This window comes from Equus asinus, chromosome 25 (assembly GCF_041296235.1).
Source record: "Equus asinus isolate D_3611 breed Donkey chromosome 25, EquAss-T2T_v2, whole genome shotgun sequence".
In the NCBI taxonomy this organism is placed as follows: Eukaryota; Metazoa; Chordata; class Mammalia; order Perissodactyla; family Equidae; genus Equus; species Equus asinus.
Genome location: NC_091814.1, coordinates 11,611,743 through 11,637,534, shown reverse-complemented (window position 1 = coordinate 11,637,534; position 25,792 = coordinate 11,611,743). Strand labels below are relative to the sequence as shown.

General features: G+C 40.5%; 1 protein-coding gene, 1 long non-coding RNA gene and 1 pseudogene across 2 annotated transcripts; 1 reads left to right on the top strand and 2 right to left on the bottom strand.

Annotated features, from left to right (window-relative positions):
• Nucleotides 1-1,443: 1,443 nt before the first annotated feature.
• On the top strand, nucleotides 1,444-21,397 carry LIX1L (limb and CNS expressed 1 like). Its single transcript, XM_014867051.3, has 6 exons — nucleotides 1,444-1,851; nucleotides 9,685-9,848; nucleotides 12,642-12,782; nucleotides 19,980-20,075; nucleotides 20,328-20,405; nucleotides 21,023-21,397. Exons 1-6 carry the CDS (start codon nucleotides 1,560-1,562, stop codon nucleotides 21,263-21,265), a joined length of 1,014 nt encoding a protein of 337 aa, XP_014722537.3. The 5' UTR covers nucleotides 1,444-1,559; the 3' UTR covers nucleotides 21,266-21,397.
• On the bottom strand, nucleotides 17,021-18,769 carry LOC106847631 (serine/threonine-protein kinase VRK1 pseudogene; annotated as a pseudogene).
• Nucleotides 19,644-25,781, bottom strand: LOC123280871 (uncharacterized). The gene is made up of 5 exons (XR_006520139.2): nucleotides 25,646-25,781; nucleotides 25,380-25,541; nucleotides 22,292-22,399; nucleotides 20,987-21,184; nucleotides 19,644-20,808 (listed from the first exon to the last, which is right to left on the bottom strand). It is a non-coding gene; the product is annotated as an uncharacterized lncRNA (long non-coding RNA).
• Nucleotides 25,782-25,792: the final 11 nt, after the last annotated feature.

Here is a 25,792-nt window from a genome sequence, read left to right as displayed (position 1 = left end):
AAGAGTGACGCTAAGTATAGCTACAATAGTCTAGGGGATACTTAGAGGTTCCAGCCACCTTCCCTCCAGGAGACCAACTGACCAACTGTGGTTGTAGAAGAAAAGGCAAGTGTCCTAAAGGTTTTAAGGCATTTGACAGGTTTTCATTTTTCCAAGTCTCCCCTATGTCCATCCTCAAATTCTTTGACTTGAGATTCCTACATAGAGTTTCTCCCTCCTTCATTAACAGATATATCCCAGTAGATTAACTGTTCCTCTTTCAAGCTTCCTATTTCTTGACCACTCACAGTTTTTCCTTAGGAGTCTAACTCTCATCTCACCAGGTGCATTTCATTCATTTTCTTCTACTTCTGGCTTCCATTTCCCCATCCTTGATTTCTAAGCCACTGTAGGGTGGAGAGAGAGAAATTTGGAGAGACAGAGAGGAGTAGTTAATATAACCTCACCTAAGTCAGAATGGCATGATGGTTAACTGACAAAGGGTGTGTAGTGTATGTGTGTATGTGTGTTGTGTGTGTGTAAGAGTAATCAGAGGAATCCAACTGGCAAAGGATGTCTAGTGTGTGTGTGTAAGAGTAACCACAGGAACCCAACCTGACAGGTTCTATGAACAAGGGTACCTGCCTTAATCTGCCCCCTGAACCTTTCATTTTGCTGATTTTCTGCATATATTCTAACTCTTCCTCACTCTAATGCAAGTAAGGGAGCGACCCATTCTACTTCTTCTTACTCCCTCCCTCAACTTAGAATAGGTGAAATCAGAAAATTACTCAATGATGTGGTATAATGAAAAGATCAAAATACTAGGAACCAGGAGACCCATGTCTGAACCACGCCCCCCCCACCCCCACTTTGCCATCTCCTAGCTATTTAATTTTGGGCAATTTTTCTAGCCTCTCTGAGTATCAATTTCCTTAACTGTAAAATAAAATCTAGTTAGTGATTGTGATTATTAAATAAGACAATGCACTAAAGTACACTGCATAGTGTCTGACATAGAGTATATAATCTTTAAATGTCAGTATCCTTCCTTGCTTTAGCTCCACCACCAATTGCATGTGATCTTGGACAAGTCCCATCACTTCTCTGAGCCAGTTTCTATAAAATGAAGTAGTCAGACAAATGATCTCTAAGAATCCTATCACTCTGTCTACAATTCTCTACGGCCTTGCATCCAGGCTGGGTTTTTTTGTTTGTTTGTTTGTTTTGCCACGCCTCCCCCCAGGGGTCTGGCCCACTTTCTAGTATTCCCTACATTACTCCCAAACACTCTCCCAAGCTAAGCTTCTCCCTTGTAGAGGATATCGCCTTTTCTCTTTGCAATTGGTTACTCAGAACCTCCGCCCTCCTCAATAATTTGCCTATGGCGGAGGGGGAGCCCACCAGCTCCCGCCCCCTACCGGTGATTGGCATGGGATTGGCTCGTCCCCGACCCCGCTTGACTGACGGCTGAGCTCCAGCACCGCCTTCAGTCCCTGGGCGCTTGCTGGCTAGGGTGGCTGGGACCGTTAGCTCGCCAGGCTGGCAGGCTCCGGGCCGCTACTCCACTGGCGGCCGGGATGGAGACGATGCGAGCGCAGCGGCTTCAGCCTGGAGTGGGCACAAGCGGGAGGGGTACTCTACGAGCGCTTCGGCCTGGAGTGACTGGGGCCGCCGCTACCACCGCCACACCCCCAGCAGGCCCCCCGCCGGCCCCACCGCCCCCTGCACCGCCCCCGCCGCCGCTCCTCCTGTCGGGGGCCCCTGGGCTGCCGCTGGCCCCCGGCGCCGCCGGCAGCCCCGCGGTGCTACGGGAGGCCGTGGAGGCCGTGGTAAGGAGCTTCGCCAAGCACACGCAGGGCTATGGCCGAGGTGAGTCTGCGGGTCTGGCCTCCTGCGGGACACCCTCTGTAACGGAGCCTTGCTCCTTGCTCCCACAGTCCTCCGAATCGCTCTTCCTGGCGCAGAGCCCTCACATGCATTTCCTTTTGGGGAGTTTCCTTCTGAGCTACATACACACGCAGAGACGCACACACTCTTGCACACGTTTAAGCCTCTCACCCGCCTCCCCTTTATTGAGTTACTACTATATTCTCCAAGGACCCCTTTTTACAGATACAGCTGTCTTTTCTTCCCAACCTTTTCTCCTTCAGAAATAGAATTCCCGCTGTAGCTTAATGCCTTAACATCTCTCTGCTTTTGAGACCGGTGCCCATTGTGTAGGATCCTATCCTTTATCCCAGAACCAAGATATTTCTTATCCATACCCTCTCAAAATCTTTCTTATGTGATCTCAGCAATTCTTGGGTGCCCCTGTTAATTTACTCCATCTCCTTAGCTTTCACTTTTTAATTCTTTTCCTACTTATTGACTTTCTGAAATTTCCAATGCAACTTCAGATTTGCTGAGGAATTTAGGTAGTGCCTTCACAAGTCACTTAAAATATTTGTGCTTTTAAATCTGGACCCATACCATTGATCCCACAGCAACTTTCTATGATTTAGTACCTCCCTTTAGTGTCTTTTTTAGTATGGAGCTTCACAACTCTGGCTGCTGTGTCTGGCTGGCTCTGTTTTCCTGGCCCTTGCCCAGGAACTGAGAATAAATCCCAGGCCTTGGCTCTCTCAATGTTAAATTCTGTGGAAATGAGCCAGGCAGAAACCCTATTTCCATTAGAAATCTTCATCTTAAAGATGCCTAATTTCCAGGGTTTCTGAGAAGGGGGATATGAGGATTTTCTTTGTTGTTTTTGTTTAACCAGTACAGAATTTCCTGAGTTCGAGCTCCAGATTTGTAGTGTAACAAGGAATATATAGTGAGGAGTGTAGGATACAGAATTTAGGTCTGGAATTTCCTAGACATCATTTCTCTCTGCTTGGCCAGGTCCTGCATGACCTGGAAGTGACGTGACTATATCTTTAATTTTCTAGTTTAACAATAATACATAGGTTGCAGGGTTTTCTCTATAGACAGTAAAGAATTTTTTTTTTCTCCCTAAGAAAGTGTAGTGAAAAGAGCACACACAGGCTTTGGAGTCAGGCAAGTCTGGATTAAATCCCAGATTAAATCTCTGTTACTTGCCAGCTATGTCCTGTCACGGTCTTTGCTGAACTTCCGTTTCCTCAAGGGTTATGATGTGGATTAAATGAGATATAGCACCTGACACATAATGGCTACTTTAAAAATGATGACTATTATCTCAAATTTATTGGTTCACGTTTCCTTGGGAAGAACGTCTCATTTTCTCCCACTCTTAAATCCTGACAGTGTAAACGCAAATATTTCTGTGAAAACAGATTTTTAGATTCATTTTACTATAATGCGCCCAATGATACATTTACCATCAGTTTCCCTTTGTTCTTCAACATTTGAACTCCTACTATGGGGCAGGCACTCTGCTAGATGCTGGGAATACAAATGCATATGATTCTGAAAACCATCATGAGAGAATGTAGTTGTTTTTCTAGTTTAATTTCTAGATTTAACAGGGCTATGTGATGGAACTGCCATCAGCTATTGTCCTGCTGCTTCAGGTCTTTTTAAGTCAAGACCAAGGGAAGGTCTTTGCCTCTGGGCATAGGAATAGCCAGGAGTGGTCACCTGAAATCTGAACCCTTCCTCTTAGAAACTTACAGGCATTTATTAAAAATATAGAGGTTTTCTTGTCTATGTTACGTGGAGAACCTCTGGTTTAGCGTCTAAACTGAGTGTCTTGTAAAAACTTTTTCATTTCCTTAGAAAGGATAAGGGAAGAAGGGGAGAGTACTGACAAAGAGCAGTCAGTCAGGCTTCAGACTCTGCGGCGCTTCTCTTCTCCAGCCTCCCTACCTCCCACCACAGTCCTTCTCATTGTTCTTGAGTTTCTCATTTCCAGTCTGGGTGTCCAGCCAGTACTTTGGGAGAGTTTGGCAGATAGTTCAGCTTCAGGGAAGCAGAGTTTCTGTCGATTTGGCTCAGAAGTCCTTTACCACATGGAATCACTTATTCTGCTTCAATTAATAGGCAAAGCTGCCATTGGCATGTACCCACATACCCCTTGTGACTGATGGCATGGTATTTGGGGACTGGCTCTATTCCCCTGAATATAATTTACTTTGGTCTTTGCCCAAACCATTTCCCAGTCCCAGTCCAACAGTGCTTTACTGTATCATCTTCAATTCACATCTCTAAATTCACCTTTTCCTGTCACGGTCTTTAGAGTTACCTTCATTCATGTAGGATATCAGCATTTATACAAAAAAACTCTTCTGTTATTTCACCTGTTTGTCCTATATCTCCTTGCCGCCTACTATCCCTGCCCCCCATCCCCACCCAAGATACACGCATAGTTCAGTATGCTGTAGGATCTTAGTTTATAGTGCATAGGATTTGGAATCAGAGAACCTGGCCCTGTCAAATAGTGACTGTGTTATTTTGGATAAATTGCTTAATCTCTCTAGGCCTCATATGTTCCATTTATTCATTTAACCAACACTTATCGATTACCAGACATAGCAGTGAACAAGACAGATACTCAGTCCCTTTCTTCATGGAGCTCACAGTCTACTTTATAGTGCATGTGTGACGATTAATAATGCAATAAAACAGGATAGTAAAATAGAGGGCTGGCTTTAGAGACAAACAAACATTAGTTCTAAATCCTGGTTCTGCCACTGTGACCTGTTCTGTAACTTGTTTACTTTTTTGTAAAATGGGTATTATAAAATGTATCTTGATAATTTTGTGTGGATTAAATGGATAGTAAATGTAAAGCACGCAGCACACAGTACTCAATGAGTGGTTGCTATTATTATACATTTGGAAATGCTTTGAAAACTGTCCATATGATAGGTATTGTTAGCATTGCCATTTCCCTTGCCCCTTTTTTCCACATGGCATATAGTCTCCTTCTTCTAATGACTGACTGAATGACCAAGTCACTTTCCTTGCTCTGTAACTTCTGTACTGCCCTCTTCAAACTTTTTCTTTTTTATTACTCTCCTTTTATATCACAATATGGTTACATGATTGGAAATTCTGCATAGCTACTCCAATAGGTTGAACAAATGAATCTTGTTTGACATTTTCTGTTCGTTGTTCCTCTTCCTCAGAGTCACCAACAGCTTCTTGGCCTGTAAGTGACTGTGGAATTATATTGGTCTGAATATTTCCAATTTTTGGAACGTTGGATTAGACCCTGTATTAGTTTCCTGTGGCTGCTCTAACAAATTATCACATACTTGGTGGCTTAAAACAACAGAAATTTATTTTCTCAAGGTTCTGGAGGCCAGAAGTCCAAAATCAGTATCACTGGGCCAAAATGAAGGTGTCAGCAGGTCTGTGCTCCCTCCAAAGGCTCTAAGGGAGAATCTGTTTCCTTGCCTCTTCCAGCTTCTGGTGGCTGCCAGTATTCCTTGGCTTGTTTATGCATCACTCCACTCTCTGCCTCCATGGTCACATTGCCCTTTCCTCTTCTGTGTTTCATCAAATTTCCTTCCCTAAGGATACTTGTGATTGTATTTAGGGCCCACCTGGATAATCCAGGATAATCTCCCCAGGTGAAGATCCCTAACTTAATCACATCTGCAAAGTCTTTGCCGTATAAGGTAACATTCACAGGTTCCAAGGATTAGGACATGGACATCTTGGTAGGGGACATTATTCAGCCTACCATAGTCCTCTCTCAAAGTCACTGTCACTGTCTCCCTTCCAAAGAGTCTATGCGTTATGGGCTATTTAGGGGTACCTTCTAAAAATTGAAATAGGAAAGATCAGATGAAATATTGTTAACCAGCTTCTCTACCTTCATAATAAGTGAATTAAGCCAGGCCAGCCAATTCTTGCCACTCTGTATGATCAGGGAGAACCTTCTCACTCACCTCTCAATTTCATTATCTATTTATTATCTATTTATAAATAGCTCCCCCACCACAAAATTGTATTTATTTTTATGATGTAAAATTTTTACTGCAGTTTCATGTGTTGTTTTAATGCTTTTACTCTGGTGGATATATGGTCTGTACCTCTCATCTCACTTGGACATTCATCAAATATTTTATCTCCTAAGGGCAAAACCAAAATTATTCCCTTTTTAATTTTTTTTATTGTTGTTCAGCATCATGGTAGAAGTGCTTAAATATTCCTATCTTGGTCTTTCTTGTCCCTTTCAGCTTAGCATCCATCAGTGACTTCCAAAAGGCAATTGTAGCTATCAGATTTGTATGTCTCAGTCATTGCTACCCTCCTACCTTACTCTTCTTTAACCATCCATATGTAAACCATTATATCAATGGTTCCTCACTGAAAATCTGATCAAAACTCTGGGTACTCCCCCACACACACATAAATACTCATATACACACACAAACATAATTTTCCTTAAGAGTTTTAGGGGGCTTGTGAACCCCCATGAAGCTCAGCCATGGACTGGACCCTGAACCCTGGGTTAAGATTCCCAAATTGGAAAGAGCATTGGCATCAGGACATCTACATTTATGCCCCAACTTTGCCACAGCTGTGTGACCTCAAGCAAGTCATTTACCCTTCCTTAGCCTGATTTGGAGTAGATGATCTCTAAAGTCCCTTTTAGCTCTAAAAATGAATGACTGTATGATCATTTTCAAATGCTGATCATAATTAATTGCTTTCCTGATTACTTTGCCCAATTTCCTACTTCACACTCACATTTTTGAAATAAGACTCCCTATTTCTTTTGGCTTTGAATAATTATTAAAAAACAGTCCTGTACTCTGCCAAGAGGGATTTAACTGGATAGAGAGTGGACATATACTTTTTAATAGAACCTTCCCCATTAGAGTGGTCTCCTCCCCTTCCTCTTTATTTCAATATTTTCCTGGTTGTTTGCATGTCAGGAGAGCTGTCACCCAGTGCATTATGCTAAATTGTCTCAAAGAGAGAACTGAGGCTGAAAAAATCTCAATGGAAAGAACAAAGACGGCTAAGCTTTCCGGGCAGCAATGACCTTTGAAGAGCCCTCGCCAAAACTTCGGGTGGGAAAGAGAGAGTTTCCTTTTCATACTGTCTTTTAATGAAAGAACCAACATTCTAAAAAGTCTGCTAAATACAGGGTATTAGAAAAGAGCTTATGCTGCTTTTCAAACTCTGGCTGGTACATGGAGTGCTTGCTTCAGCTGCAGAGCAGGTAAGATAACAGTTATTATTAGTCACTAGATTTTGAACACCTTGATGGCAGGGAATGTGTGTTATTCATCTTTGCATCCCTAATGACTAGACTAGAGCTATGCATCTATTAAGTTCTCAAATTTTTGCTTAATGTGTGTGTGGCAGCCATGAAAATGTGCTGTTTATGTCTCCTGCTGCAGGGAGCATAACTGATTGACAGCTTTAAGCTGGTGTTCCCTCTAGGTCCATCACTACATTTACACTGAGGCCACACATCCTGCAGGCTGCTCCCAGCCCAAGACTGAGCACAGTAGGGGTACCAACTCAGGCACATCCTAGTGAGATGTAGGATTCCTTTGGCTTGAGCACTTCCCACTGGCCTTGCCAAACCTTTCTTGGAACTGCGCTGCAGTCTGAGACTCTCATATCCAAATCTCCTTCCTTCCCACTCTCCTTCCATAGGTGTTAGGCCTTCAACATGGTCTGAAGGCTCTCCCTTCTCCTACTTCCTCCCCAATAAATCTCTTGGATGTCCATCCCATCTTGACGTTTTCTCTTTGGCAGAACTGAACTAATGCAATATAAAAGAATGAATGAGTCCTTGTTGTAACTAAGAGTAGAGAGAGGTCATGTTGTAAGATATGGGAGAATGCATGTGATAATTTGTTATTATGAGGCTTTAGTTAAAGCCATTTGAAATGTTTGGAACCCTAGAGTTAAAGTGATCCTTTCCAAAGGCAAACTGATCTCATCCCTCCTTCCATTTAAAACCCTTTAATGGCTTCCCGTTCTCCTAGGATAAAGCCAATACTCCAACATGACCTCTCAGGTCTGACTTAGTCTGGTCCCTGCTTCCTTTTGCAATCTCATTTTGCATTACACTACCCCTCACTCTCTCTTTTCTAGCCACACTAGTGCCTTTATTCACCAAATTCTCTGCTGCTACAGAGCCTTTCTACATGCTGTTGCTTCTGCTCAGAGCATTCTCCTCTCACCTTTTTGCCTAGTGAATTCACACTCATATCTAAGATTAAATGTCACCTTATCAGGGTAGCTTTCTTTGACCTTCTTAACTAGGTCAGATGCTCCTACAACATTTCCCACCATTTACCACTCCTTTATAGCACTTATCACAGTTGTAATTTTTCATTTGTTTGAGACTATTTGGTTAATATCTCTCTCCCTCTTTAGACTGTAAGATACATAAGGAAAAGGAACAGTATATGGTTTTGCTCACTATTGTAGCTTATCATCCAGCACATAGTCTAGCATTGAGTAGGTACTCAATACATAATGGTGGAATGATTGAGCCCAAGTATTGGGAGATAAGGGGAACTGTCCTGGAATACAGTATCGAGTTTGGAGTTTGATTTTACCCTATTTCCAAATAATAAGTTAGCTGGTTACCATTTCATGGATACTGGCAGAAGTCAAGAGACTTCTGGGTCAGAGAAAAAGGACTTTATTACTGCTAGCACAGCAAGTAGTATGAACATCATGTTTGTTTGCATTGGTTCCCCCTGCCTCCCAAGTCTGACATGGAGAGCTCAGGTGGATGCTTGCACAGGCCATTGGTTGCATTACAGGAAAGGAACACTGAGCTTGGGGAACCTGCCATTTTATAGCAAGCAGTAAGCAAGCTTGTTCTTTGTCCCAGAGAGAGACATTACCTCATCCCTCAAAGTTTCTTGCTGCAAACACAATCCTGAGAAGTGGCCCAAGTAAACAGCAGTCAGGGCCTTCAAATCTTGGCATACCCAGCAAAATGGAAAGGAGTGAAAGAGACCTGTAGAGGAGTTTCTCCCAAGATACAGTTCCTCCAGAAAACATTTATACCTAGGGAAAGCCACAGAAGAAAAATATTTTCTCTCTCTCTCTCTCATGTAGTATACACATGATATTCCAGAATGGAAAAGGAATCTGGCCATGGGTTTGCTCACCAGAAGCATAGGGTCAACAATGGCTAATAGTGGCAACATTGCATAACAGTTAAGAACATTGACTCTGGAACCAAGACTGCCTACGTTTGAATTCTTGCTCTTTTGCTTTCTAGCTGTTACATCCTTGGGCAAGTTATTTAACCTCTCTATGCCTCATTTCCCTCATCTGTAAAATGGGGATAATAAAAGTACCTGCCTCATAAGGTTAAATGAGTAAAGCACTTAGAGAAATGCATGACATACAGTAAGTGTTCAGTAAATGTTAGCACTTATTATTGTGGCAGTTATTATTATTTTAGGCCAGCAGACCAACTGTGGAACAATCTACTTGCACTTCTTCAGGTAGTGATAGTTGTCTGGCTGACCTTGAAAACTCTGCCTTCAATATTTAAGTTATTCTCCTTGGTGTCTAATACTAATGAAAATGTGAGCTAGAGAGATGGTGGAAGAGGGCAGGTATACTCTGGTCTTCCTATGCAAACAGACTTAATCACAGTCTAGCTTCATTAATTTAAAAGCTTTTAAATGGGGATAGGTAGAAAGCTAAGGGGGGTAGACTCTTAATGTAGGTACAGGTTACAGATACAGTATTGAAGCACAGCAGCACTTGGAGGTGTTCTCATTGCTACTTCTCTTTTTGTAGTGAATGTGGTGGAGGCACTTCAGGAATTCTGGCAGATGAAGCAGTCTCGTGGGGCTGACTTGAAGAATGGAGCTCTAGTGGTTTATGAGATGGTTCCCTCCAACAGTCCTCCCTATGTCTGCTATGTCACCCTGCCTGGGGGAAGTTGCTTTGGGAGTTTCCAGGTAAGAGTTGCGAGGTGGCAGTAGCAAAAATAAATGCATGGGTGCTACTAATGGCTTTCCGCATCACTTTGGCCATTAAATTTCTGTCTGAAATCACATATTTGAGGATCTGAACCAATTCTGAGAAATCTTTCTGGTAAGCATTTGAAGCTCCTTTGACCGCAAAAGAAACTCAGTAGCATGCTTTTCTTTCAGCCTATGAAAACTCAAACCCACTTTGAATTTGAGCAGTTATGAATACGCCCTTACTCAGTATATCAGGCTACCAGCACATAACCTATCTTCTGATCTAGCTTTCCAGCTTCCTGCCATTTCTTTTTGAAAACATAGACTACTATTCCTTGCCCCCAGTACTTTTTAGTAGGCATTTACTAAAGAAAGCAGTGTTTGAGGGGCTGGCCCCGTGGCCGAGTGGTTATGTTCGCACACTCTGCTGCAGGCGGCCCAGTGTTTCGTTGGTTCGAATCATGGGCGCGGACATGGCACTACTCATCAAACCACGCTGAGGCAGCGTCCCACATGCCACAACTAGAAGGACCCACAACAAAGAATATAGAACTATGTACTGGGGGGCTTTGGGAAGAAAAAGGAAAAAAATAAAATCTTAAAAAAAAAAAGAAAGCAGTGTCTGAGTTCTCAAAGAGAACTATGTATGGTGGAAATAGTACTCTTCTAAGAGTTAGAAGATCCAAATTCTCATTCCTGACTGCCAGCAGGGCAAGTTAGGTAACTTCTGTGGGCCTCAGTTTCCCCATCTATAACATGAAGGAATTAGGTTAGATTATCTAAAGTCTATGTAAAATATAAAACATCCATGTAAAATATAAAAAACCCATCTTTGATGATAATATTCACACTAGTCAAATTTCTCATTATCCTATAAAAGCAACCACTCTTTTTTTTTTTTTAAAGATTTTATTTTTTCCTGTCTCTCCCCAAAGACCCCCGGTACATAGTTGTATATTTTTAGTTGTGGGTCCTTCTAGTTGTGGCATGTGGGACGCCGCCTCAGCATGGCCTGATGAGCGGTGCTATGTCCATGCCCAGGATCCAAACCAGCGAAACCCTGGGCCGGCGAAATCCTGGGCCGCGGAAGCGGAGTGTGCAAACTTAACCACTTGGCCACGGGGCTGGCCCCGCAACCACTCTTTTCATCATCGTATATTACAGGTCTTTCATCTAATCATAGAATGCTAGTACTAGAAAGACTTTACATGCTCTGTAGAGGCAGAGATAGTGTCTGTCTTCTTTCTTGTTCAGTTTTAAATCTCTACCACCATACTCAGTGCCTAGCAGAGAGTAGGCCCTTAATATATCTGTGGCATGAATGAGTGCCACTGCAGCTCAGTTCCTGCCTCAAACAGAAACAGTCCTAAGGAAGCTTCATTTCAAATCAGGTGACTAAATTTCTTCCCTCAGAACGCCAGTCATTTCAGAGAAATAAATATATGCCCAGGATGACTAATGTTTATGCTTTTTCTTCTAGAGGATAAGATCTTTCCCTCCTTCTCCCACCTCATCATATTGTTGAATAAAGATTTGATAATTTTATGGTGATGCCTATAACTGGATTATTATAGTAATTTGATTTTCTGTTATTTCCTAAAAGAGTAGAATTATCTATCTTGGCCTCTTTTAGCTTATATCTTTTATATCTACTTTGGCAGGTGAAATTTTTCCCAGTGGTTTTCTTCACAGATGACTTTTCAGAAACAGCAGTATACAATAGAATGGGCAGTGGGCCAGTAAATAGAGAGAGAAGTAGAAACAGAGAAACTGAAGAATCAAGAAGACTTAGGGTTAATGTACCAAGCTCTCTATGCTGTCTCAGAGATACCTGTCAGCTAAAGGAAACTTGGAATTATTGATATTAAGGATGGTTAAGTAGAGAACATATTCTGGTCTACTTTTTAAAACTGTAACATCATTTTTTTCCTTTCCTCCAATTCTAATCATAAATGACAAAGGGCACAGAGGCCTTTGAGGCAGCCAGTGAAGATGAATTATAAAGGAATACTATGGTAACTAGGGATCTGAAGTTTAATGATTTCAGACTTCTGAAAAACCAGACTTGTTCTATGACACCTATGTTGGATACAATGTAAAAACATGAATTAATTTTTAATATTTTCTTGCTTTCCTTGGGTCAGCTTTCCTTCCCCTAGCCACCCCTCTTCTCCTTGATTCCACTGAGGGAGAAAAAAAGACTATAGATTCCTTCTTCAGACCTTAGGGATAGCTCCTTGGCTCACTACGTTATTAGGGGAATTGCCTGATCACAGCTAAAAGTGAAGTCCAAGAATCCCAGATGGGTGCTTCTGATAGAGACTAGAAGTCTCCTCTGCAAAAGCAGCCTAGACACAGCTTTATACTATTCTTAGGTTATCTACAGGGATGAAAAAAATCTTGCCTGTCCAAAGAACAAGAGAGCAAGATTCATATTTCTAACAGGCTGGCCAGAATCTGGCTTTTGATTAATTCTGTTGACAATTTAAACAGGGATATTTTTCATATCCAGTGATTATATGCTGACTTCAGCAGCCTTCTTCATTCTGCATTCAATTTGGTATGAGCTACAGCCATCTCCAGTTCCTTAATGACTTCAGGATGTTGAATCAAAATTAAGTTTCTAAATGCCCCAACCATTTTACAATAAAAACTTTGGAGAGTGTGTTGAACAAACTGATTTATCCAGTGTCCAAATGTCTTCTATCCCAAGCGTTTCCCTCTCATTGTTCCTTCCTCTCTCTCAGATACCCATAAACATACCTTCTCTTTCTCTACCCTGCTTAGTTTTGCCCCACAAAAGCTGAGGCCCGGCGGAGTGCTGCAAAGATTGCACTAATGAATTCTGTGTTTAATGAACATCCTTCCCGAAGAATCACTGATGAGTTTATTGAGAAGAGTGTCTCTGAGGCCCTGGCATCTTTCAATGTAAGTTACTTGGAGTTGGAAGGAAGGAAAGTGGGGGATGGGAGAACTGGCTGGTTGGGAAGTCTTGTAAATTACTGGGGAACAAAGCATGAATTCTTGTTTTCTTTCCTGTTATATCTCTGTGCTTTCTGTTTATTCTGTCAGTCTTTTGTATTATGTGCTCCATATATCTCAGTCTCTAATTCTATATGTGTGTTTATGTTTTTGCTGTTATTTTGTCTCTTTCATTGTGTCTATTTGGTATCTAGAAACTTTTAGTTCAAGATTTATGGAATTTTAGAGATATTCCAAAGTAAAAATTGAACTTGAATTTTGCTTTTCCCAATTTTGGTTTAAGATCTTAGTCCCTTCTTCCTTTACTATTCTTTTTTTCATCTGACTGTTCTTATTGTCACTTGTCTCCTGCCTCCATTACTTCATCTGATTAATAAAGAACACTTTATAATACAGTGTCTTGTCTTTTTTCCTTTCTAGCAATGGGGAGGATAATTTATTTACTCTCTCTAAAAAGAACATCTGTTCTTTCAAATGATGATGATAATAATAATAACCATAACTGATCCTGAGTATTTACTTTGTGCCAGGCACTATTCTAGGGGATTTATATGCATTTTATCTCATTTTATCCTCACAAAAATCCTATAAGGTATAAGAACCATTATTACCCCTGTTTTACAGATGAGGAAACTAAAAACACAGAAGTGAAGTTTTCCCTAAAGTGATATAGCTAGTAAGTGGTAGAGCCAAGACTGGAACCCAAGCCAACTTACAGACTTTTCTAGCTTAGAGGTCATCTTAGAAATTAATACTGCCTTTTTCTTCCTTCCCCACTAGTTCATTGATAGGGTGATAAAGTCATAACAATTTTCTGTTTCTGTTCTTTTTGCATTTAAGATGTATTTACATATACTAAACTGCTTCAGTTATCTGTTTTGTAGATTAGTGTTGAACATTTTAAATAGGAAGTCGGCTTCCCTCAGTTATCTAGGACCCATCTGTTTTTCTCACATTATTCTTTACCCTAGTCAGCAGTATCTGCAGGGAATAAAAATATTTTTATATTAATCAAAACCAATTAAAATTAAGAAGGTACATTTGTTATTCTTAAGTCACCTACTATATTATAAAATGAAACATAAGTTTGGATTATAGAAAGCATTGGTTATGAGCCTGGGCTCTGAATTCATTGTTTTGAAATTATGGTTCTCCTACCTATGTGACTTTGAGCAAGTTACTTAATCTAAGTCTCAGTTTCCTCATATATAAAGTAGGATAACAATTATACCTATCACATAGGATTACTGGATAAAAAAGAATATATTCAAGCACTTAGCACATGTTATCTGTTTAGATGCCTTTGGATGTAAGTAATAGAAAATCTCACTTCAAATTAACTTTAGGAAATAAATAAAGGAAGGAGATTTATTATCTAACATGACAGGAAGCCCAGAAGTAGGGCAGATTTCAGGGCTGGTTGATTCCATGGACCAAGAATGTCATCATCTACTGGCCCAAATTCTTTCCATCTCTTCACTCAGCCAACTTCTAGATACTTTGTCTGTGGGCTCGCTCCCCTCAGGGTGCAAGATGACAGAATTCCAGGTATTAAATATAGACATAACTACATCCAGAGACAGAAAAGAGACCATCTTTTCTAGAGTCTCTTTAGTAGTGAGGAATCTTTTCCCAGAAGCCTTCCAGCAGACCTCCCTTCTACCTCCCAGTGACCAGAATTCCTACCTTAAAACCAATTACAGGACAAGGGATTAAGATTTACCCACTGGAGTTAGGATAAAATCACTCTTCCCTGAGGCACATGGGAGATGGGTAGGCACCAGAACAAGATTAAGGTTCTATAGTAAGCAAGAAGGAAATAGATGTTGAGTAGATCAGCAGCAGTGTCTACTACAAAGTGTTTAAGAAATGTAAACTATTACTATTCTCATGCCACTATTCCTCTTTAATTAACCCCCAAAATTGAGAATTTAATGGCTTTCTCATTAATTTACCAATGGAATTCCCATTCTCCAAAATAACAATTTTCATTTGGCCTTAGCCATGGATAAAGAGTGATGTCCACATTTTTTGCTTTCAGTTTTTGTTCTTTAAAAGTCCTGAATCTGACACTATATTATACTATGTATTTTGACAAATCACTTAGCCTCTGTGGGTCTGAGTTTCCTCATTTGTAAAATAAGTAAGTTGAATTAAATTAACTCTAATTCCTTTCCTATTATATTCTAATTGTCCTACCACTTATCAAGTATTCTGTGATTAAATGTTTATTGAATAAGTGAAGTTCGTTTATAACTATGTTAGATGTAGAAGTGTCATATGAGATAGAACTTCCCAACTGGTGGGTCATGCCATTCTGGTGTACTCCAGATAGTTTAAAGATGTGCCATGATATTGATTCTCTCAGCTCTCAAGGGACTGAGCAAGGGCTGGAGGAGATGGACTCTTCTGTCCCACAGCCTCTGCTGGCAGGCTGCTCTGTCAACAGCTTCCTCTGTATACCTCAGTTGGCTGTACAGATGTGATCATTATTTTCTATGTGCTATATCATGGAAAAGTTTGGAGGTACTGAATAAGTTATTGTATTGACCAATTATAGGTAAAAATGAAAATGGTTGCTTGCTTCAGAGCCCTAAATCCTAATGGTGTAGATTACCTTTTCCTTCTTCCCTCTAGCTTTTCACTTCTAAACCCAAATTTTGTGATCTTTGCTTCACCACAAAGATTAACTACATGTGGTATGGTTGTTTCTCACAAGCCACAAAACAATATGGGTTGATTTTGAGTAGTTCTGACTTCTTGTTGATTCTAGCACAGTGAAAACAAATAATAATAATAAGCTAGCACTTACGGTGTACTTACTAAATGCCTGGCATTATTTTAGGTGTGATACATACACGGTAGAAGTTCATGATATAGTGCCCCACAATAAACTGAATTTGGAGATAACTTGGTTGGCTCCCAACCTCCACCCATTCCCCTTTCTCAAAGAGAGCAGAATAAAGTTCTTATCTTGTGGGGGGGAAGGGCAGGGAGGACAGGGACTGGCTAGAAAGAGCAGGGAACTTCTCAGGAAGCAGGAGGAGACAGTTGGGTCTCTGTGTTCCCAGTAGTCTCCTGACCTTATTTTCATAGATCATGTTGACAAAAGAGTCACCAATAAACCATGAGATGCCCTTTTTTGGGGAAGTCTTGGCTAGCCCTAGGATCTGGAATTATCCCCAATAATATTAAATCACCACCAAATAGCACCAAATCAGAGCCAGTACCAGAATGGATTTGGATTGTGTAACTGGACACTAGGTGCAGTACAATAATGCACCCACATTTTATATGATTGGAGTTTTCAGACCATATTTATCCCTTTTAAATTAAAAATGTTTAAATTTATTTAATTCTAAAACAACCCTATAATGTAAATCTATGATTATTCCATTTTACAGATGAGGAAACTGAGGAACAGAGAGATTAAATGACTTCACCAGGGCCACAAGACTAGTAGGCACTCCAGTCCATGCTCTTAACTTCTTCTTTTTTAATTGTACAAAGTATTTATTTTAATTAAAAAGCTGGTTTTCAAAGACATAGGTATTTCATTGTTACCTCCACCTCAAAAGACTCACATGAAAATAAAACACTTAAAACAGAAAAAAAGGGAAAAATCAAATGAAAGGAAGAAAAGAAAAACTGGTTCACAGCATTTGATTTACTTCTGGACTCTCTCTTTTTTTTTTTAACTTTTTATTAACATTATGATAGTTTACAACCTTGTGAAATTTCAGTTGTACATTATTGTTAGTCATGTTGTAGGTGCACCACTTCATCCTTTGTGCCCTCCCCCCATCCCCCCTTTCCCCTGGTAACCACCAATCAGTTCTCTTTGTCTCTGTGTTTAACTTCCACCTATGAGTGGAGTCATACAGAGTTCGTCTTTCTCTATCTGGCTTATTTCACTTAACATAATACCTTCAAGGTCCATCCATGTTGTTGTGAATGGGACAATTTTATCTTTTTTATGGCTAAGTAGTATTCCATTGTATATATATACCATATCTTCTTTATCCAATCATCAGTTGATGGGCATTTAGGTTGCTTCCACATCTTGGCTATTGTAAATAATGCTGCAGTGAACATAGGGGTGCATGGGACTTTTGGAATTTCTGATTTCAAGTTCTTTGGATAGATACCCAGTAGTGGGATGGCTGGGTCATGAGGTATTTCTATTTTTAATTTTTTGAGAAATCTCCATACTCTTTTCCATAGTGGCTGCACTAGTTTGCATTCCCACCAACAGTGTATGAGGGTTCCTTTTTCTCCACAACCTCTCCAACATTTGTCACTTTTTGTTTTGGTTATTTTTGCCATTCTAATGGGTGTAAGGTGATATCTTAGTGTAGTTTTGATGTGCATTTCCATGATGATTAGTGATGGTGAGCATCTTTTCATGTGTCTATTGGCCATCCGTATACCTTCTTTGGAGAAATGTCTGTTCCTGTCCCCTGCCCATTTTTTGATCGCATTGTTTGATTTTTTGTTGTTGAGCTGTCTGAGTTCTTTATATATTATGGAGAGTAACCCTTTGTCAGATAAATAATTTGTAATTATTTTTTCCCAACTAGTGGCTTGTTTTTTTGTTTCAATCCTGTTTTCCCTTGCCTTGAAGAAGCTCCTTAGTCTGATGAAGTCCCATTTGTTTATTCTTTCTATTGTTTCCCTCGTCTGAGGAGTTATGGTGTCCGAAAAGATCCTTTTGATACTGATGTCAAAGAGTGTACTGCCTATATTCTCTTCTAGAAGACTTATTGTTTCAGGTTTAATCTTTAGGTCTTTGATCCATTTCGAGTTTATTTTTGTGAATGGTGAAAAAGAATGGTCAATTTTCATTCTTTTACATGTGGCTTTTCAGTTTTTCCAGCACCATTTGTTGAAGAGACTTTCTTTTCTCCCTCTTTCTGGTTTTTGAACAAGTTTGTGTGGCCTCCTCTGTCTGTGTATTTGAGCATTCCATATCTTCAACAGTAGATTCTGTGCTTTCCTCAATTTCTTTCTTTCTCTTCTTTGTTATAGTTTTGGCTTTCAAACCTCCATTCTCCACAACACTGAAGTCCAGTTTACCATCATCCTTACTTCCTTTATAGCTTTGGGTCCTTGCAAAAGAATATCTTGTAAATTCTGAGAAAGAGGGTTTTCGGCACAGTCCAGTAATTTCGCTGTTTCCATGTATTTAGCTATTTCATCTGACTTGTTTTTCTCAGGAAAACATCTGTCCATCAAACCTGAAATATTTTCTCTGTATCTAATTTTGGAATCTCTAACATAGTTAGGATCTTTCAAATTATCCTCCCAAGGAAGATGCCCACTGAGCCACTGGATCATTTATCATAGTATTTCCAAGTCACCAAGTCTCAACGGGCCCACACCACGGTGTGCATTGACGCTCGTGAATTCAATAGTGCCATTGTGACATCTTTTGGGGTCTTCTTTGTATTCTTTGTGAATTCCTTCTGGGTAATACCGATAAGCAAGGCCATAATCTACCAAGTACACCTGGTCAGGATTCTTGTGGCTCAGAAGGAACCTCCTTCTGAGGTTCCTCAAATCTTACTGAGGCCTTGATATCCCTCTCCGTGTACATACTGGTGCTCGTGAATATATTCCAGAATATCCAGAATTCTTAAGTTTAGCTGCAAGACAGTTTTTTGAGAAAAACTTTTGGCATTTGCTTCATATATTTTCTGAAGGTCACTCCAAAAGCGATTATCATAAACCTGTAACTTTTTCCATTTTTATCATGTAAACCAGACCCCCCAATACTTAGGAACACCCAGGTACTTCAGTTTATGGGTACAAATCCATTTCTGAATTTGCTCTGGTTTGGCAGCTCACTGGTAGAACTTTAATTCAGTAAAAAGAGGTCCACTGTCACTAGGTTCCCCGAGCTGCAGACCCGTCGCCTTCTGCCCACCACCCATGCTCTTAACTTCTATATTATATTGTTTTTTGCACACACCAGGCTTGCAGGCAGGACAGTGTATCTTAGTTCTACCCCTGCAGGGTCATGTCACCAATAGAAGGTCAGGAGGCAAAACTGCTGCCCAGTATTTGCCATGCTTATGGTTCCTACTGTCTCCCTTTAAAAATGCATTGACTCAATTGTCCTCTAGGTTAGTTCAATCCTGTATGCTGAACTCACTCTGTTATTTTAGCTAAATCAGGGCTCCCCTCTATGTCTCAATGCTCCCCCTTTGTAAAATAGGGAACATCAAATTGATCTTTCTCTATCACCCAAGTTAATGTGTGTGATGACTTTGGAGTCCTCTAGGTCTGGGCTGACCAGCAGAATTGAGCACTTAAATGTGGCTAGCATGAATTGAGATGTGCTGTAAGCATGAAAGAGACACCAGATTTTGAAAACTTAGCACAAGAAAAAGAATGTAAAATATTTCATTAATAGTTTTTATACTAATTACACTTGAAATAATATCTTGAATATATTAGGTTAAATAAAATGTGCTATTAAAATTAATTTTACCTGTTTATTTTTAATGTGGCAACTAGAAAGTTTTAAATTAAATATGTGGCTTGCACGCATTATATTTCTTTTTTTCCCCCTTCTTCTTCTCCCCAAAGCCCCTCAGTATATAGTTGTATATTCTAGTTGTAGGTCCTTCTGGTTGTGCTATGTGGGCCACCACCTAAGCATGTCTTGATGAACAGTGGCATGTCTGTGCCCAGGATCGGAACCAACAAAACCCTGGGCCTCTGAAGAGGAGCACACGAACTTACCCACTTGGCCGTGGGGCCAGCCCCTCACATTTTCTTTCTTTTTTTTTTTTTTCTTTCTTTAAAGATTGGCACCTGAGCTAACAACTGTTGCCAATCTTTTTTTTTTTTCTGCTTTATCTCCCCAAATCCCCCCCGGTACACAGTTGCACATCCTAGTTGCAGGTCTCTCTAGTTGTGGCATGTGGGACACCGCCTCAACGTGGCCTGACGAGCCATGCCATGTCCACGCCCAGGATCTGAACCTGCGAAACCCTGGGCCCCAGCAGCAGAGACCATGAACTTAACCACTCCGCCATGGGGTGGCCCCCTCACATTTTATTTCTATTGGACAGTGCTGCTTGAGGTGATAATCCTGACGGAAAAATCTATTTTTCTTTTCCTTTCCTCTATTACCAGGGCAACAGGGAGGAAGCTGACAACCCAAATACAGGGATTGGTGCCTTCCGATTCATGTTGGAATCCAACAAGGGCAAGTCAATGTTGGAGTTCCAGGTACTATTCCACCTACTTCCCTGGCTTTAATAACATGGATCAGCCTGTTACCATATGGAATTGGAAAGGAAGGGAGATAAGGTTGTTAGACTATTTTTCAAAATATAAATACCTTCCTTCCCCCAAGGGCATATCAGAGTTGGTGTAAGAGAGACTTCCACAAATATATCTTGTAAAAGGTTCCCCATGTAACTCTGATGCAACCTCCCATATAAAATCACTGTCCTGGTATTTCTCATCTTCTTCTCCCAGGAGTTAATGACAGTTTTTCAACTGCTACACTGGAATGGCAGCCTTAAGGCCATGAGAGAAAGACAGTGTTCTCGGCAGGTAAGAGATCCTATGGGTGAGGGAAGTCTAGCAAAAGGACTATTTTCAGGTGGCTGCTGTGTTAGAAATAAGCAGGCCTGCAGTTACCAAGTTGTGAATATTGAAAACTTTACTTAAAGAGCCCTCTTCAGTCCCATAATCTTTCCTGTTTAAATCTTAACTGTGATTCTTTTGCTTGCCTTGCTTCTCCCACCAGGAAGTTTCCCTTAAGAATCTCCTTAGAGGGGCCGGCCCCCGTGGCGCAGCAGTTAAGTGCGCACGTTCCGCTTCAGCAGCCCGGGGTTCACCGGTTCAGATCCCAGGTGTGGACATGGCACCATTTGGCAAGCCATGCTGTGGCAGGCGTCCTACATATAAAGTAGAGGAAGATGGGCAGGGATGTTAGCTCAGGGCCAGTCTTCCTCTGCAAAAAAAGGAGGATCAGCAGCAGATGTTAGCTCAGGGCTAATCTTCCTCAAAATAAATAAGTAAAATAAAATAAAAAAATAATCTCCTTAGAGGACTTAAGTGCTGATTTCAGTTAGTACTCCAAGGCTAAGAGCTCCTAGTCCCAGTTGGGTCAATGTGATAAGAACCTTTACCTTGTCAGTGACCTTCACATTCCTCTCCTCCTCCAGGAAGTGTTGGCTCATTATTCCCACCGGGCCCTGGATGATGATATTCGCCACCAAATGGCATTGGACTGGGTGAGCCGGGAGCAGAGTGTGCCAGGGGCACTGTCTAGAGAGCTGGCCTCTACTGAGCGGGAGCTCGATGAAGCCCGGCTGGCCGGCAAGGAGCTGCGCTTCCACAAGGAGAAGAAAGATATTCTCATGCTGGCTGCTGGGCAGTTGGGCAATATGCATTCTTCCAACTGCTAGGCATCCACCCACATACTCCCCATGCTCTCCAGGCCCTTTTTTTATATGTCCTTTCTAAGACTTAGTATGATTTCTGTACATACTTTCTTAATTTTATACTTTAAAATACAGATATATATATATAGATATATATATATATATGTATAAATTCTACATCTGGATTCCTGTTTGCTAAGAGATCCCTTTTCTTACTTCTAGTTTTTGGATATAGTTTCATTTGAAACATCTCCACTCCACTTTACAAGAAGAGCAGCCTGTCTTTGGAGCTTTCTTAGCTCTTACACTAACAGTAATTCTGTGTAGTCATTTCAGTAGCACAAAATGATTGACTAAGTGTTCATGTCTCCTTCTTTTAAAATAACAGGGAGCTTGAATAAGGACTATGTGCCCCATCCTCACCCTCATTCCTGCTTTCTCTTGGACTCAAACAGGGTATGAGTGTGAAGCCTTCTTCGGCTTTGAGCTGGGCCTACGTGGTACCAGGTTGTTCCTCCAGTAACTAGATATTTTCCTAGCCTCCACCTCCCCCTTCCCACCACTACCTTACTCCTCCTCTGCCTCCAAATGGTACTTCATGTTGAGGCTTCCTTACTTTATTATTTGGAAGGAAGTGGAGATCTGGTTTCTTATTTTTAAGATCAATCCTGAGAATATGTTCAGGAACAAGAGAGGAATTACAAACAGAATTCTCAAGGGTTTATCATCCAAGTTGCTCCTGGGGCATAGATACCATATCATCCTGGTAGTCCAGATTTCTGGATGTACTCTACAGAAGGGGTCAGGGTTAAAGTTGCTTATCTTTCAACATTCTCTTTTCACTCCTCCTTCCCTTGTCACCCAGCTTAGTTAAGCCCTGTATTTAGACCTTCCTGCCTGCAGAGATTGGCAGGAGGTTAAACATATTCCCCTCCTCTCTCTCCTCCCATCATTCAGCTCTTTGGAAACATTTTCTGTCCGGTTTGGTGAGGGCCATGTTCCTCTTACTTCCACAAAGTTGCTGCTGTTTACAACCTTAGATGTGCATACCTTAGATTCACATGTTTTCTCTCTTTTCTTCACATTGATTATTAGAGCATGAGTTGATCAGGAAAATTAGATGGCATCGTGGCACATCCTAATTGGAACCTTGGGAGACTGCAGGAGGGGAAAGATAATCAGTGATCAGCTCTTTGTGTTTTTAGTGGTGTTCTCTTCCCCCACCTCTCTCGGGTGATGTAGGAGAGAAATGATCTGGAGTACAGCTAAAACATTCCCCTTTGGGAGAACTTTTTGTAGGTTTTTCTAAGATATATTTTCCCCTTGTTTCTGTAATCTCCTTTATACTATATTATAGCTCAGTCCACTTTCTTGGGAAGTTTAATGTTCATGCAATTGGACTTTTCATTTAACAATTTTATACTTTGCTTTTAGAAATAGGTTAGGAAACAGGCGAAAATTTGTTCTTTTGGATCAGATAGGGACAAGATAAAAATCAGCTTTTTTGTTTTTGAAATGATCTTGGTAACCAGTGCATAGGGGATCAGAAATAAGGAATCTAGCAACAATTGTATTAGTGCTTGAAAAGGACTTCCTTGAATTCTTGAATCCCCATTCTGTATTCCATGAAGCACCTGTAGGACTGGAGTAGAGGATCCTACATTAAATAGTAGATGTGTCTATTCAGTTTTTATTGATATTTATAATCCAGAAATCATAAACCCTCATTTCTCCTATGCTCCTTTCTCTGGGAAGTGTTAAGGGATGGGAGTTGTGGGAAGAACTTGTCCTTGCACCTCCTGGATTTATTATTTTTCTCAAATACCAACCAGTAAGATCCCAAAGAACTTGAGAAAAATTGTTCCCTGACCTGTCCACTTTTGGTATTAAAGATTTTACTTACCTTTTTAGTACTTTCTATGTATATTCTATGTATGATTTTATACAATTAAAAATAGATTTTTGTCTAGTGAGCCAGATTGACTCTTTCTTGAGACCTTTATATCAGAGGAGCTCTAAATGACCCTTTCTGTTACATATATACTAAAAAATAATTTTTATTAGTATTTTTTGGGTGGTAGAAATAAAATTGTGCTGCTGGGGAAAGCATTCTGCCTCCCCTTCTCCAGACATTTGAGGAGCCTGGATTTTGTCTTTGGCCCTTTCTCCTCAAGCTCTACCCATTTTCACTGGCAATCTCACCCACTATGGTGGCTTAAAGTCCATCATACACATGATTCTCAAATCTCTCTCTTCTACCCCAACCTGTTTTGAGCTTTTACATCTATATTTCCACACATTAGACATCACCACCTGAATATGACACCATTTTTTGAACTCACATACCCAAAATAAAACCCATTTCTCCATACATGCTCCTCTTTGACTTCCCACATCTGTTATAGGATTATCTACCCAGTTATCTAAGCTAGAACCCCAGATCCATCCTCAACTCTTCCCTACTGTCATCTAATCAGTCACTTACTGTTGAGTTAACCTCCCATATAAATTTCCTATCTGTTTTTGTCCATATCTACTGCCTTAGTTCAGTCCTCTATCGTTTCTGGGCTAGACCACGGCAATAGCTTCCTAACTAGTCTCTGCCTTCATTCATAACATCCTACACACTACTGTCAGATTTATTTCTAAAATATGTGTGACTGTACCACCCCCTTTGCTAAACCATCACTTAGTTATCTTTAACTTTAGCAGCATTTTCCAAAGTTTTATATGTGAACTCTTGGTATTACCTGAGATGATTTTAGGTAATAGATGGGCAAATATTTTTCATTTTTTCTAGATATGCTTTTATCTGAATTTGTAGTAGAAAAATGTAAGTTTTCCACTTATGGCAGTGATATTTAAATTTAGTGCCAATTTGCTTTAAAAGTCAGTCTATTTAAGGAAAAACAGTAATCAAAAAATAGTATGGGGGCTATTGGCAAAAATTAAAAATCATGAAGTAGAGAAATTTCTTGCCTACAAGATAAATTTCAAAATCCTTAGCATGGCATAAAATTTGGCCCTAAACTGTATTTCCAGCTTTATTTCCTAGTCACACAGCATACAGAATTTCTTGCCATTCTTCAATAAGTATTTACCAGATGTCTACTGTGAGCCAGGCATTGCTCTAAACTTTGGGCATATAGTTGTAAATAAGAGTCTCTGCCATATAGATTACATTCTATTGGGAAAAACAGACAATAAACAAGTTAGAAAGTAAACAAGGTAATTAAAGATTCAGATTTAAGTTCTGTGAAGGAAATAACAGAGTCAAGGATAGGAGGGTAGAGAAGACCCTTCAGGTGACGGTAGTACTTTAGGGAAACCTAAAGGATGAGGTTGAACTAGCCATGTGAAGAGCTCAATAAGAGCATCAGGGACAAAAAGTTGCAAAAGTCTTGAGATGGGAAAGAGTACAACATAGTTGAGGGAAAGTGTAGGGAGAGCTTAATGGGTGAGAGGGAAGAATGGTGGAAGAGGTTGGAAACATAAACAGAGCTGACTGTGTGAGCTTGAATTTTATTCTAAGTGCAAAAATAAGTCAAGGAAAGGTTTTTAGCAGGGATGTCACCAACTGATTTTTAGAAAGATCACACTACCTATTGTGCACAATGGGTTAGTGTCTTAGTCTTAATATAACTGCTTTGCCTGGAAAACTACCCAGCCTTAAAGCCTGGTTCAAACAGAAGCCCTACTTTACATGGACTCTCCTTACTCCAGTCCTATTAGAAACTTTCTTTGTACTGCCATAGCACTTTGTGATAGCAATTATCACTTTCATAATGTGATGTAAGTGATTTTCATAATAAAGTGATTGTTGATAACGCATTGATTTTTCCTTGTATTGCCAGCACCTCCGCTAATATTAGACACACATGTAGGCATTCATAACTGTTTAATAAATAAGTGAATCTGCAGTCTACTATTGTTTAAGGGCTACATTGGGATTCCAGAATTTTGGGGCAATATGGGTTTTGCCTGGACACGTAGATTTTTGAACGTTAAATACCTGTACTATCTTCAGAGAAACTTTAAATCCCCTATTCTGTTTAAAGCCATGACTATTTTTTAATTCCCAGAGGTGGTGGGAAGAGTTTCAGAGTTTATCTTTAAAAGAAAACAGTTATCTGCTCACCAATGGTTTCACGGACAACTAGGTCTGCTGGTTTCCTTGAGGGAGAAATTTCGTGCTGCCGTACGTTCCAGAGGCAGCTTTTTGAGCTAGCATCGCTGACTGAACTATTTTTTAAAAAGGCTTCCATCACAGATCCGGCTGCTCCTCGGAACAGGTACAGGCCTGGAAGTTTTGACAGAAAAACTTTCTTCAACTTCAATTTCCTAGTATGGGGTGAAAAGAGACAGAAAGCAACCCTCTGGTAAAGAAATTAAGCTGGGCTTCACCGTCAGTAGTAGTTCTCGTCGGCCGTCCTCCTTAAGAGGAATCCGCTAACTCCGCCCATCCCCCAGCTTGTCCCTCACATCTTTCAGCTCGCGACCTGCTTTCAGCTCACGACCTGCTCAAGATGGCTACAGGCACACTTCCGGTAT